This window comes from Macrotis lagotis, chromosome 7 (genome assembly GCF_037893015.1).
Source record: "Macrotis lagotis isolate mMagLag1 chromosome 7, bilby.v1.9.chrom.fasta, whole genome shotgun sequence".
In the NCBI taxonomy this organism is placed as follows: domain Eukaryota; kingdom Metazoa; phylum Chordata; class Mammalia; order Peramelemorphia; family Peramelidae; genus Macrotis; species Macrotis lagotis.
The window spans coordinates 94,073,529-94,087,661 of record NC_133664.1 but is presented as its reverse complement, the minus strand read 5'-3'; the positions used below and the strand labels follow the sequence as shown (position 1 = coordinate 94,087,661).

General features: G+C 36.3%; 1 protein-coding gene and 1 pseudogene across 2 annotated transcripts in view; one reads left to right on the top strand and one right to left on the bottom strand.

Annotated features, from left to right (window-relative positions):
* NUB1 (negative regulator of ubiquitin like proteins 1) overlaps positions 1-14,133 on the top strand; it is a 44,885-nt gene that overhangs the window by 6,942 nt on the left and 23,810 nt on the right. For both annotated transcript variants that reach the window (XM_074193321.1, XM_074193322.1), the window contains exons 3-4: positions 5,088-5,255; positions 8,264-8,322. In XM_074193321.1, the coding sequence (XP_074049422.1) occupies positions 5,088-5,255; positions 8,264-8,322 (227 nt within the window). The remainder of the gene's footprint in view (positions 1-5,087; positions 5,256-8,263; positions 8,323-14,133) is intronic.
* LOC141493543 (cilia- and flagella-associated protein 69-like) lies at positions 11,159-13,541 on the bottom strand (annotated as a pseudogene).

Below are 14,133 nucleotides of genomic sequence, written 5' to 3'. Positions count from 1 at the left end.
TTTGACCACCAGACTTTCTTTCTTAGTACTGAATCCCTAAGAATGATCCTTAGGAATATGATTACTTTGAGTGACTCTCTGTTGAGGACTAGAATTTGAGATTTTCTTTTGCATATATAAGTATCTCTGAGATTTCCAGTATAACAATTTTGTTGCATCTGTTGCAACTACATACTTAAGAAGGAATTATATTTTATTAGCTTAACATTATGATGAATTTGGCTTGAGAAAAGCTCCAACAGGGGGAGGAGCCAAGATGGCAGAAAAAAGGCAGGAGCTTGCTGAGTCAGGGGCCCTGAGTTCAAATCCAACCTCTGACACTTAATAATTACCTAGCTGTGTGGCCTTGGCCAAGCCACTTAAACCCATTGCCTTGCAAAACCTAAAAAAAAAAAGGTCCAAATTCTCCAACTTTAATATCTCTAACAAATTCTGGAGTGGCAGAACCTATCACCCAGGACTGGGTGAAATAATTTTCCAGTCCAAGACAACTTAGAAGATTGACAGGAAAGGTTTGGGGTAAGAGTGAACTGAATCTGCAGTGGCACTGGCTACTTTTGGGGCTCCCAGTCCATAGTAATGAAGTCTTTCAGTGTGGGAGTGTGTTATGTTGAAAAAAATACATGTTTTCTGCAAGTTTTATTTGTTATTTAGTTGTTTTAGATTCATTTATTAGGGTAGCTAGGAAATAATGAGCATAAACTACAACTATAATTAATCCTTTGTGAAATTCATATTTTGGCACAAAATATTTAGCACTCGGAGGAAAGGAAAAAAATTTTCAGTACTGAAAGAGTTAAAAGGAGATTGCAGGGGTCCATTTGTTGACACTAGGTACAGAAAGAATTTTGTTTTGTTGCCCATACTTAGATTCAGTTGATAGTCCTAGCTTGCTGATCTAAGGTGATTAGAAGTCCATTAGAATTTGCAGTTGGAGGAGGGCGGTTAGGTGACGCAGTGGATAGAGCACTGGCTCTGCAGTCAGGAGGACCTGAGATCAAATTCTGCCTCAGACACTTAATAATTACCTAGCTGTGTGGCTTTGGGCAGGCCACTTAACCCCATTGCTTTGCAAAAACCTCAAAAAAAAAAAAGAATTTGCAGTGGCTTTGGAATGGAGATTGGTCACTATTTCTTGGCAGAAGAGAATGCTTTTGTTCACTCACAGATCATAGCATAAGCTAGGAGAGTAGTAAACCTCTTCTTAGAGCATACCACTTTGGAAGAAGTAGTTGCTCAAAAAACCTGAAACATGAGACAGTGCACGCTCCACCCTGGGAGCAGAGAACAACTTAAATATAAAGTTAAATGTTAAGATATAGGCTCAGAAAATGAGTAAACATGAAAAAAGATTGTGACCATAGACATGGTGATAGGGAAGATCAAAACCCAAACTCAGAACACAACAAAGTCATAACTGCTACATCCAAAACCTTAAAGAAAGACTCAAAAAGAATTACTGGAAGAGCTCAAAAAGAAATTTTAAACTCAAATGAATTAGAGGAATAATTTTTTGGAAATGACAATGATGCAAAAAATAGTGGAAAAACAAAAAGTAGCATGGATAAAAAGAGGCCCAAAAATCCAATGAAGAACACCTGAGAAAACAGAATTCACCAAATGGAAAAGGAGGTACAAAAGCTCACTGAAGAAACTAATTACTTAAAAATTAGAAGTGGGCAAGTGGAAACCAATGATTCCTTGAGACCTTAAGATGCAGTAAAATTAAAAGAATGAAAAAATAGAAGAAAATGTGAATTATCTCATTGGAAAAACAAATGAACTGAGAAATAGATTGAGAGATAATTGAAGATTTATTGTATTATCTAAAAGCCATGATCCAAAAAAAAGAGGCTAGATATTATCTTTCAAAAAAATTTTCAAGGAAAACTGCTCTGATATTCTAGAACCAGAGGATAAAATAGAGATTGAAAGAATTCACTGATCACCTCTTGGAAGAGATCTCCAAATGAAAACTCCCAGGAATACCATAGCCAAATTCGAGAACTCTTAGGTCAAGGAGAAAATTCTACCAACAGCCAGAAAGAAATAATTCAAAAATCATGGAGCAACTGTCAGAATAAGACAAGATGTAATAGCTTCTACATTAAAGGATCAGAGAGCTTAGAATATAAGATTTTGGGGGTAGCTAGGTGGCGCAGTGGATAGAGCACCGGCCCTGGAGTCAGGAGTACCTGGGTTCAAATCCGGTCTCAGACACTTAATAATTACCTAGCTGTGTGGCCTTGGGCAAGCCACTTTACCCCATTTGCCTTGCAAAAAAAAAAAGAATATGAGATTTTTTAGGGCAAAGGTACCAGGATTGCAACCAAGAATAACTTAGCCAGCCCTTCTGGGGAAAAATGTAATTTAATGAAATAGGACTTTCAAGCATTCCTGATGAAAAGACTAGAGCTGTATAGAAACACAGTAACAAAATTCAAAAGAAGCATTAAAGAGGAAAATAGGAAAGAGAAATCATAAGTATTCCAGTAAGGTTAAACTGTTTACATTCCTATATGGGAAGATGATACTTGTAACTCTTAAGAACTTTCTCATTATTAGGGCAGTTAAAAGTAGTATATATAGTCATTGGTCATGGGTGTGAGTTGAACATGAAGGGATGATGTTGAATATGAAGGGAAATGCATAGGGGAAAAGAAGAGGTAAAAGGAGATAGATTATCTCACATAAAAGAAACTTAAAGGAAATTTTACAGCGGGGAAGGGGAAGATGAGGGAGAATGGAAGCATGTGAATCTTAACTTTCATTAAAATTGTCTCAAACAGGTAATAACATGAACAGTCGGTTGGGTACATAAATCTGTTGTACCCTATAGGAAAGTAGAAGAAGAAGGGGATGAGAGAGGGGTGGGGGAGAGAAGGAAGGGCAGATTGGGGAATGTGGTAGTCAGAAACAAAACTTTTTTTAGAAAGATTTTTATTTATTTTGAGTTTTACAATTTTTCTCCAATTTCGCCTCCCTCCCCCCACCTCCCACAGAAGACAGTCTGTTAGTCTTTACATTGTTTCCATGGTATATATTGATCCAAATTGAATGTGATGAGAGAGAAATCATATCCTTAAGGAAGAAAAATAAAGTATAAGAAATAGCAAAATTACATAATAAAATAATGGGGTTTTGTTTTTTTCTAAATTAAAGGTAATAGTCTTTGATCTGTTCAGACTCCACATTTCTTTCTCTGTATACATTGTAGATAGCCCAAAAGTGTCTCTGACTGTTGCACTGATGGAATGATCAAGTCCATCAAGGTTGAACATCACCCCCATATTTTTGAGGATGAACAGGGTAAAAGAAGAGAGAGAAAGAGAGTAGGATAAACAGAGGGGGAAAAATAGTATGGAAAGAACTACAGTTGGTAATACTGACTGAAAAATTTTTTCATTAAGTTTCCCTGATAAAGGCCTCATTTCTCAAATATATAGAGAATTGAGACAAATTAAAAAAAAATGAGCCATTCCCCAAGTGATAGTCAAAGCATCTGAAAAGGTAGTTTTCAGAAGAAGTAATTAAAGGCTATCTATAGTCATATGAAAAAATGCTCTATTGATTAGAGAAATGCAAATTAAAACAATTCAGATACCACCACACACCTGTCATATTGGCTGATATGATAGAAATGGAAAATGACAAATGTTGGAGATGTGGGAAAAATGAGACACTAATGCACTCCTGGTATTGTGAATTGATTTAGCCATTTTAGTGAATTGGAACTATACCCAATGGGCTATAAAACTGTCTCCATCTTTTGACCCAGCAGTACTACTTTTGAGCTTTTATCCCAAAGAGATGAAAAACAAAAGACTAAATATACAAAAAGATTCATAGAAGCTTTTTTTGGTAGTGGCAAAGAATTGTAAATCAAGGAAATCCCCATTAATTGGGGAATGGCTGAAAAAATTGTGGTGTATGATTGTGATGAAATACTATTGGACTACAAAAAATGATATGCAGAATGGTCTCAGAAAAACATGGAAAAACTTACATGAATTAATACAAAATGAAATGAGCAGAACTAGGAGAACATTGTACACAGAAATAGCAATATTTTATGATGTCAATATAATGACTTAGCTCTTTTCAGCATTATAGTGATCCAAGACAATTCGGAAGATTGTATGATGAAAAATGCATCTACATCTAGAGAAGAACTAATGGAGCCTGAATGCAGATCGAAGCACCCTTTTTTTAAACTTTATTTTTGTTTTTGGTGGGGGTTTGTTGTCTTTGTTTTTTCCCACAGAATGACTAATATGGAAATATGTTTTGCATGTTTGCAATTCTTCTTGCACATGTGTAACCTATATCGCATTGCTTGCCTTCTTAATGGGGGCAGGGGGGAGGAAAAAAAGAAAGGGAGAGAATTTTTAAAATGAATGTTAAAAATTGTTTTTACAAATAATTGGGGAAAAATAAAATATTTTTAAAAGAAACAAAAAGCTCTGACAAACAGGATTATAGAACGGGAAGGAACTTTGAAATTTTCTGGTTCATCTTCTAAGCTGACATCACAGAAACCTAAAACATGATCATTTTTCTCTTTCATTTCTAAAATTCTCCTTGGATAATTATTTTACCATTCATTCCATTATCTTTGAACTATTATGCTGAGGAAGTTGTTTCTTAAGAATAATCTGAATTGTTCCTACTTCACTGTAATTTAAGTCCATTTTCTCTTGTTTTCTCCTTAGTGGAGATGGAGAACACTTGGTCACCATCTTTCTTAAAATAATCCTTCATATATCTGAAGACAGTTAAGTCACCTCTTAGCTTTCTTTTCTGAATAATTCTAGTTTTGGTTTTTCCTTGTAGGCCATAGCTCTTTATTTTTATTTTATTCCTGAATCCTTCTTAAAATTTTTTATTTTTCTCAAAATGTGCTCCCAAATGGGATCTTACACTAGGAGTGAATGCTACTCAAGAGGTGATTGTTTCACAATTCCTGCATGCTTTGTTTTTGTTATTACCTAGCTTCTTGGTTTGTTGGGAAATTTTTTTCTCTGTTGCATTATTTATTTAAAATTTAGCAGCTTTGCATTGAGCTATGTTTTATAAATCTTTGACAGGAACTTGCAAAAAAATATTCAGACAAGCTAGAGTGCTGTGAAAATGAAATAGAAAAAATTATTGAAGAAATACGGTGTAAAGCAATTGAACGTGGAACAGGAAATGAAAATTTTAAAACTACAGGTGTTGCTACAATTGAGGTATTCTTGCCTCCAAGACTAAGAAAAGTAAGTAGTTTTATTAATATAAGTGGTTATTTGTTCAATGGTCAGACTAAATGTGATTTTGAAATTGTAGGAGCTAGAATTGTCATATTTCAAATTTGGGAAAGCATCCATTTTTATTTAAAGCTATCTTAAGAGGACTTCACTTTAACAGTTGCTTAAATTTGAGTAATAATAGAAAAGCATAATGTGATTTTAATGTGATGCAATGACATCCTAAAAAAATAATGAAACAAGTTTCCCAAAGGTCATATATGGTGGAATTAAGTACAATGTCTCAGGGAAGCCATGATGTGACTTTTTTTTTTTTTAGGTTTTTGCAAGGCAGTGGGGTTAAGTGACTTGCCCAAGGCTACACAGCTAAGTAATTATTAAGTGTCTGAGGTCAGATTTGAACTCAGGTACTCCTGACTCCAGGGCTGATGCTCTATCCACTGCGCCACCTGGCTGCCCCTTTTATTTATTTATTTTTTTAAGAAAGATTTTATTTATCTTGAATTTTACAATTTTTCCCTTATTCTTGCTTCCCTCCCCTGACCCCCCCCCCCCCCCAGAATAGTGTGTTAGTCTTTACATGTTTCCATGGTACATTGATGAAAGTTGAATGTGATGAGAGAGAAATCATAGCCTTTGTTTTTTAGTTGTTTTTTTTTTTTTGCAAGGCAAACGGGGTTAAGTGGCTTGCCCAAGGCCGCACAACTAGGTAATTATTAAGTGTCTGAGACCGAATTTGGACCCAGGTACTCCTGACTCCAAGGCCGGTGCTTTATCCACTGCGCCACCTAGCCGCCCCAAATCATATCCTTAAGGAAGAAAAATAAAGTATAAGAAATAGCAAAATTACATAATGAGATAACAGTTTGTTTTTTCCCAAAATTGAAGGTAATAGTCTTTGGTCTTTGTTCAAACTCCCCTTTCTTTCTCTGGATACAGATGGTATTCTCCATTGAAGATAGCCCCAAATCGTCCCTGTTTGTTGCACTGATGGAGTGAGCAAATCTATTAAAGTTGACCAACACCCCCATTGTTCTGGTTCTGCTCATCTCACTTAGCATCAGTTCATGCAAATCGCTCCAGGCTTCCCTGAATTCCCATCCCTCCTGGTTTCTAATAGAACAGTAGTGTTCCATGACATACATAGACCACAGTTTGCTAAGCTATTCCCCAGCTGAAGGACATTTACTTGATTTCCAATTCTTTGCCACTACAAACAGGGATGCTATGAATATTTTTGTACAAGTGATGTTTTTACCCTTTTTCATCATCTCTTCAGGGTATAGACCCAGTAGTGGTATTGCTGGATCAAAGGGTATGCACATTTTTGTTGCTCTTTGGATGTAATTCCAAATTGCTCTCCAGAAAGGTTGGATGAGTTCACAGCTCCACCAACAATGTATTAGTGTCCCAGATTTCCCATATCCCTTCCAACATTGATCTTTGTCCTTTCTAGTCATATTGGCCAGTCTGAGAGGTGTGAACGTGGTACCTCAGAGATGCTTTTAATTTGCATTTCCCTAATAAGTAGTGATTTAGAGCCATGATGTGATCTTTATGCTATGGATAACCTGTATGAGAAATATCCAATTTATGAGCATAATGCATGTCAAATCTTTCCTTGGAAATTGAGTGACAAGTGATAGTTAAATTCACAGGTTAACCACCAAAAAAACCTTCTTAGCCCACAACATAGCTTAAATACTCTATTTTTTACAGAGATAAATTGTAGAAAATGACACTGTTGCAAATGTATAGTTACAGAAGAAGAAGAGAGATGAGAGACAAAGAAGGGAATTCAATAGAGCCAGACAGAGGAATAAGGGCACGGAGTCAGGGTTGGAGGACTTAAATCCTGAGCACATCACCAAGAAGTGGTCCCCAGATTTCTCTTCTGTAAAATGATCATTTGTCTATCTGATTTCTGTGTGTAAAAGTAATGAGCTGCCCAGCAAGGTAAATTCAAGGTATGAGACCTGCCTTCTTTCCAGAGGAGAGTAGGCATCTGGACAGCTAGGTGGCACAGTGTATAGAGCACTGACCCTGGAGTCAGGAGAATCTGAGTTCAAATTTGGCCTTAGACACTTAATAATTGCCTAGCTATGTGACTTTGGGCAAGTCACTTAACCAGTTGCCTTAAATAAATAAAAAATTTAAAAAAGAGAGAGAGTAAGCATTGATGTGATAGACAGAGCAGTGCTCCCTTCATTCCAGTACCTGACTGGGGGAACTTAGCTCTCATCTTGCTACTACTAATTTCCCCCATTCTCCGGTATAACAGAAATGGAATGGAAACAGGAACTTCTCCATTCCCAACCATGGTTGCTCATGGCCACTCCATAGAGAAAGTTCTAAGGGAAACCTCCAGTCTACACAGTACAGATAAGTCTACAGCTAGAAGCAGTTTATAGGTATTCCCATATATAATGTGGCAGATATTTATAAGAGCTTCCAGTATACCTTAAAGAGGTCAGTGGGAAACCAAAGCATTTATTCTGATCATGTTAACTATTTCAGTTTATAAATATGTTTTTAAATAATGAAAAATTGAAAATTCATGGAGATGTGTTTTCATTGATAGTTTCTATTATTTGTCATAGACATTGAACTAGTTTCATCTTGGACAGGTGTCAGAAAAATGGACTTTAATAGTTTCTTAATCTCTTTCCCCCCTAGTTATCTTATTGATGAGCTTCCCTAAATGCCTTGGTATCAGGGAATAAACTAAAGCACAGTTTCCATATGTTGTGATTTCTGTAACATTGTTGCACTTTTCAGTTAATTGTTTGAAATCTTTTAGCTCTAGTTCTAAAACTACAACAGAGTTGTATTCTAGATTGTATATTCTTATAAAGGTTTATAAGATTTTTATGTATTATTTTGATCCATATCCATTGCCACACATATCACAACATTCTATGTAAGATGTTCTTATATAGAAAATAATTTATAGATCAGAAAATGTAAAATTGAGCACAAGGGAACCATAATTGTAATTTTTAAAAATTTTATATTAGGATAAGAAAAACTTGTTGGAAACCAAACTGCAGATCACCGGCAAAGAACTGAGATCGCAGTAAGTTCAGAAAGTCTTTTCTATACTTTCCTAAGAAGTCTTGATACATTTTTATACTCTGATTCCACTATACTGAATTGATTATTATGCTGTATATCATATATTATTATATATTATATATGTTATATATTATATCCTGTATAATATCAGGCAAGTATTTCAGCTATTGGCCATCTTGAACATTGTTTATAATAAGAAAAAAGTAGTGACTGTTCAATAGGGAAAGCCTTGGTTTCCAGTCCTGCTTGACTCTGCCATTAACAGAACATGTTTGACCTTCAGCAAGTCATATAACTTCTCTGAGTCTTATTTTTCTCATCTTTAAGGGTCTCTTCACATTCTAAATTCAAGATCATAACTTATGGGAATGTTAGAATTTAATAGATTATTTTATTAGCATTTTTAAAGTGCTAAATACTTTATATAATGGGTGGTTTCTTTTTTTTTTCTTAAAGTGAGGCAGGGTTTTTTGGTTGGTATTTTTTTTAAAGAAAGTTTTTTATTTTGAATTTTCCAATTTTTTCCCTAATCTTGCTCCCCTTCCCCCACCCCTCAAGAGAAGGCGGTCTGTTAGTCTTTACATTGTTTCCATAGTATATATTGATCTAAGTTGAATGTGATGAGAGAGAAAACATATCCTTAGGGAAGAAACATAAAGTCTAAGAGATAGCAAAATTATATAATAATGGTTTTGTTTTTTGTTTTTAATTAAATCTAATAGTTTTTAGTCTTTGTTCAAACTCTACCTTTCTTTCTCTGGATACAGATGGTATTCTCCATCAAAGTTACCCTAAGATTGTCCCTTATTGTTGCACTTGATGGAATGAGCAAGTCTATTAAGGTTGACCATCACCCCCATGTTGCTGTTAGGATGTACAGTGTTTTTCTGGTTCTGCTCATCTCACTCAGCATCAGTTCATGCAAGTCCTTCCAGGCTTCCCTGAATTCCTATCCCTCCTGGTTTCTAATAGAACAATAGTATTCCCTGACATACATATACCACAGTTTGTTAAGCCATTCCCCAGCTGAAGGACATTTACTTAATTTCCAATTCTTTGGCACCATAAACAAGGCTGTTATGAATGTTATTGTGCAAATGATGCTTTTACCCTTTTTCATCATCTCTTCAGGGTATAGACCCAATAGTGGAGCATTGCTGGATCAAAGGGTATGCACATTTTTGTTGCCCTTTAGGTGTAATTCCAAATTGCTCTCCAGAAAGGTTGGATGAGTGCACAGCTCTACCAACTATGTATGACACATAATGTGTCCTAGATTTCCCACATCCCTTCCAACATTGATTATTGTCCTTTCTGGCTATATTGACCAGTCTGAAAGGTGTGAGGTGGTAGCTCAAAGATGCTTTAATTTGCATTTCTCTAATAAGTAATGATTTAGAGCAATTTTTCATATGACTCTGGATAGCTTTGATTTCTTCATCTGTAAATTGCTTTTGCATATCCTTTGACTGTCAGTTGGGGAATGCCTTTTTTTAAAATTTGGCTCAGTTCTCTGTATATTTTAGAAATGAGTCCTTTGTCAGAATCATTAGTTGTAAAGATTGTTTCCCAATTTATGACATTTCTTTTGATCTTGGTTACAGTGGTTTTGTCTGTGTAAAAGCTTTTTAATTTAATGTAATCAAAATTGTGTAGTTTGTTTTTAATGATGTTCTCCATCTCTTCCTTGGTCATAGAATGCTTCCCTTTCTGTAGATCTGACAGGTAAACTGTTTTTTTTTTAAGAAAGATTTTGAGGGGTGGCTAGGTGGTGCAGTGGATAAAGCACTGGTCCTGGAGTCAGGAGTACCTGGGTTCAAATCCGGTCTCAGACACTTAATACTTACCTAGCTGTGTGGCCTTGGGCAAGCCATTTAATCCCATTGCCTTGAAAAATCTAAAAAAAAAAAAAAGATTTTGAGTTTTACACTTTTCCCCATTCTTGCTTCCCTCCCACCACCTCCCCACAGAAGGCAGACTGTTAGTCTTTACATTGAGGTAAACTGTTTCTTGATCTCCTACTTTTCTTATAATATTGTTTTTTATGTCTAAATCCTGTATCCATTTTGATTTTATCTTGGTATAGGGTGTGAGGTGTTGGTCTAATCTAAGTTTCTTTCTTTTTTTTTTTTTAGTTTTAGAGAACATAAAATTTTATTCAGCTAGAACTTTTGAAAGACTGTCAATAAGTTCCTTTTCTGATGCTACATATTATTGAAAAGTTCAGTCACAGAATGCATTCCTAGAACATGGTTAATTACACATTCCCCACCCCCACCCCAAACCCAGTACAGCACACTGCCAAAGTCATAATAAAATATTCTTAAAATTTGCCATAAACACTTTGCATAAAAATATATTTCTTCACTAGAAAACTAGAAGCAGGACTTATTTTTTAAGTGAGTGTGTTGTTACAGAATGTGATACTTTTTTGATTTATCTTCTAATTTAACTTCTTTGACTCTTTGTAAAACTCCTCCTCGAATAGGTAGTCTTTTCAGGGCAATGTCTATGTCTGCTAGTGGCCCCCCTACTAAATATACAGGAGTACTTTCCACAGTTATCACTTCACCATTAGGTACTGTTATATTCAGGCCTTTGATTTCCGTTGAGTGAATTATAGCATTCTGTGGATAATCTTTTGGTCTGGAAGACTCAATAGCTTTTTCCTGAATTTTCTTTGCTTTCTTTAAAGCTTTAGCATTTGATGTTCTAGCCAAGAATTTTGCCCAAGATTTATTAGCTATGTCTTTTTGTTTATGAGTGGCACATATCTTTATATATCCTTTCTGTTCACTGTGTATTTCGTGGTTTCGTTGGCTTTCAATCATCTCATTCTGCAGCGCAACCACATTTTCCCAATGTTTTCTGAAGCTACCATAATAGCTTCCAGTGTTTCTTTATCAGCACTGATGGGTCTGAATCGTTCAACTTTTAGTTCTTCATTTATTTCATTCCATATTTCTCCAGTTTTAAAATCAAGTTATCTATGTATGACACAGAGTGTGACAAAGTCTTCAGCGGACAGACCCGGTAGATTTTCAAAATCTAGTTTGCCTAATACAGCAAAAATTTTTGCTCTGATATTTTCAGAGACCTCCATGATTGAAGTAGTAGGACAGCTGGCAGGCATTGGAATGACTTTTTGCTCTTCTTGAAAACTAGTAACTAGAGGTTTCTTTGCATCAATTATCTTCCCATCTTCATCACGTTTTACTCCTAATTCTTTTTCTTCTTCTCTCCATAACTTAATTAAGAGACTGGCAGCTGTTTGGTCTTTTCTTTCCTCTCCAAGTATTGACATGAACAGAAGTTTTAGGATTATCACAGAATTCAACCATTATTCCAAGAATTAGATTACAGAAGTTTTTTTGGTTTAAAGCTAGCAGATCCAAAAGAAGAAAAATACCATCTTTTTCAAGAAAGTAGTCTTCTAAGGAATAACACCCCAAAATACAGCACCACAAGCAGTCCAATGTACTAAAAAGAAGTCGGTTATGACCTAATCCACTCTGAAACTTTTTAGGGTCTACTTTCATTAGCTGAAGAATTATATCCACTCCTTCAGTTCCAAACATCTCCTTTCTTTCATTATGATTTTCACAAATATCAGACAAGGTAAGATGTCTGACTTAATTTCCAAAACAATGGCCTCTTCCTTAAGCTGGTTGACTGCAATTTTTAAGATTCCTATCAGTTACTTAACTGCTCCATGACTACAAAGATCTTGGTTTATAGTATCATTACCAAGGGATGCCATAACTCTCAAAAGCCTTGCAGTGTATCGCATCTGAGCAAATTTGTTGCCACGGCCACCTGTGCCATGGAAACTGTTACCTTGACTAAAGAAGGTCTCTTCATTCACACACCATTCTAAAAACATCAGAATCTGAGCATTCCCTTTAACAAGCCAGGTAATCATCTATCAACAAAGGGGCCACAGATGCTAAGGTGGCAATTGCGTGGAGCTGTAATTCTTCATGCTGAGCGGCAGACCATTCAATCACTTTGTGTCAGTTTTTTTTAGCATAGGTAAATAAAGCTTCTACTGTTTTTACCTTCAGTCAATATCTGTACAGTTGGTAAATCTCTACACAAAACCACAATGACATTAAACAGCAGTTTCTTCAACTCAAAATCTTCATAGCTATTAGAAAGTTTAAGTCCTTTTACCAAAGGATCTTGACTTTTAACTTCATTAAATGTTGCAAACAGTATTAAATCTCGGGTAAATCCACTTTCAATCATTGGTGCTCCAGGGTTTTGAGCTATAATTGTGGTGATTACTAAGATTTCGTTCCTGAGCTGACAATCATAATGTCGATAACCTTTAGGAAACAGATTCTTAAATACTTCCTTCAAAGCCAATAAACATTCCAAGTTACTAAGCTGTTGATGATTTCCTCTTTTGAAGATTTTTCTAATAAGTTCCACAGGATTTCTGATGAATGGAACAGAAGTTGCCCAGAAGGATCTGGGTTATTCAGGCAGGAGCAGATTTTGTTGGCTGCTTGTGCTTTTATCATTAAATTACAATTAAGTTCAGAAGTAGAGAGATGCTATAAAGTTTTAAGTAACCATAACTTTTCAAGTTCAGTTTGAAGGAGGTCCCACGAAAGAACTAAAATTTCTGCCAAACCCCCTGATGCAATCATGTGAATCTTGTAATCTGAAGAAACTTGCTGATAACCTGCAATTTGCCTTTTTAGTGGTTCTGCATGGTAAAAGTCAACAATACACTTACAAAATTGTATCCTTAACTCAGAATTTGGTATCTTTATTAAGTCATCTAGAAGTAAAACTGCCTCAGAGATTTCTTTACCATAGATGATTTCATCTGATGCTTTTTTTTTCCAGAAAAGGTAAACAGCATAGTTTTAGAATATCACACACAATATCCAAAAAGCTGCTGTTTTTCAACTTTTCTTGAACACAAAGGATTTGAAATATTTGAGCCAAATCCCTGAGAGGATAGCCGTTCTGGTAGCACTGCACCATCATGTGGACGCTCTGCAGCTGCCGCCCTTCCAGGCTGTCATGACATTTTTCCTTTAGTAGTTTGATGATGTTGTTAAGATCCATGGTCTTGAACTCCACACCCTGGGCCAGCCCCAAGTCGGTGTCGGTGACCACCTGGATCCGGACCACGGGCACTGGGCGGGGGCTGGCGCCTGGCATGGGAGTTCGCCCCGCCGGCCTCGGGGCTCCGGGCAGCAGCATGCGGCAAGGCTGTCGGCAGGCTGGAGCTCAGCTGGGACTGGCCCCCGCCCCCGGGGCCTGGGGTCTTCGACCCCCTCCGGGCAGCGCTGGGTTGGGGTGCAGCATGGTGGATGTCACGGGGTCGGGGGGGGGGGCGGGCCGCGAGGAGTCGGGCGTTGCCAAAGCCTAATCTAAGTTTCTTGATACTAACTTCCTATTTCCTCAGCAGTTTTTATCAAAGAGAGTTTTTATCCCAATAGCTAGACTCTTTGGGTTTATCATCAGCAGATTACTATAATCACTTCCTGCTATTGCACCTAGTCTATTCCATTGATCCACCACTCTTATTTCTTAGCCAATACCAGACAGTTTTGTTGACTGATGCTTTATAATATAATTTTAGATTAGGTAGGGCTAAGCCACCTTCTTTGCACTTTTTTCATTGAATCCTTGGAAATTCTTGAGTTTTTATTTCTCCATATGAATTTACTTAACAACTTTTTCTAACTTATTAAAGTAATTTTTTGGAATTTTGATTGGTAGGGCACTAAACAGGTAGTTTAGTTTTGGTAGAATTGTTATTTTTATTATATTAGCTTGACCTATCCACTAG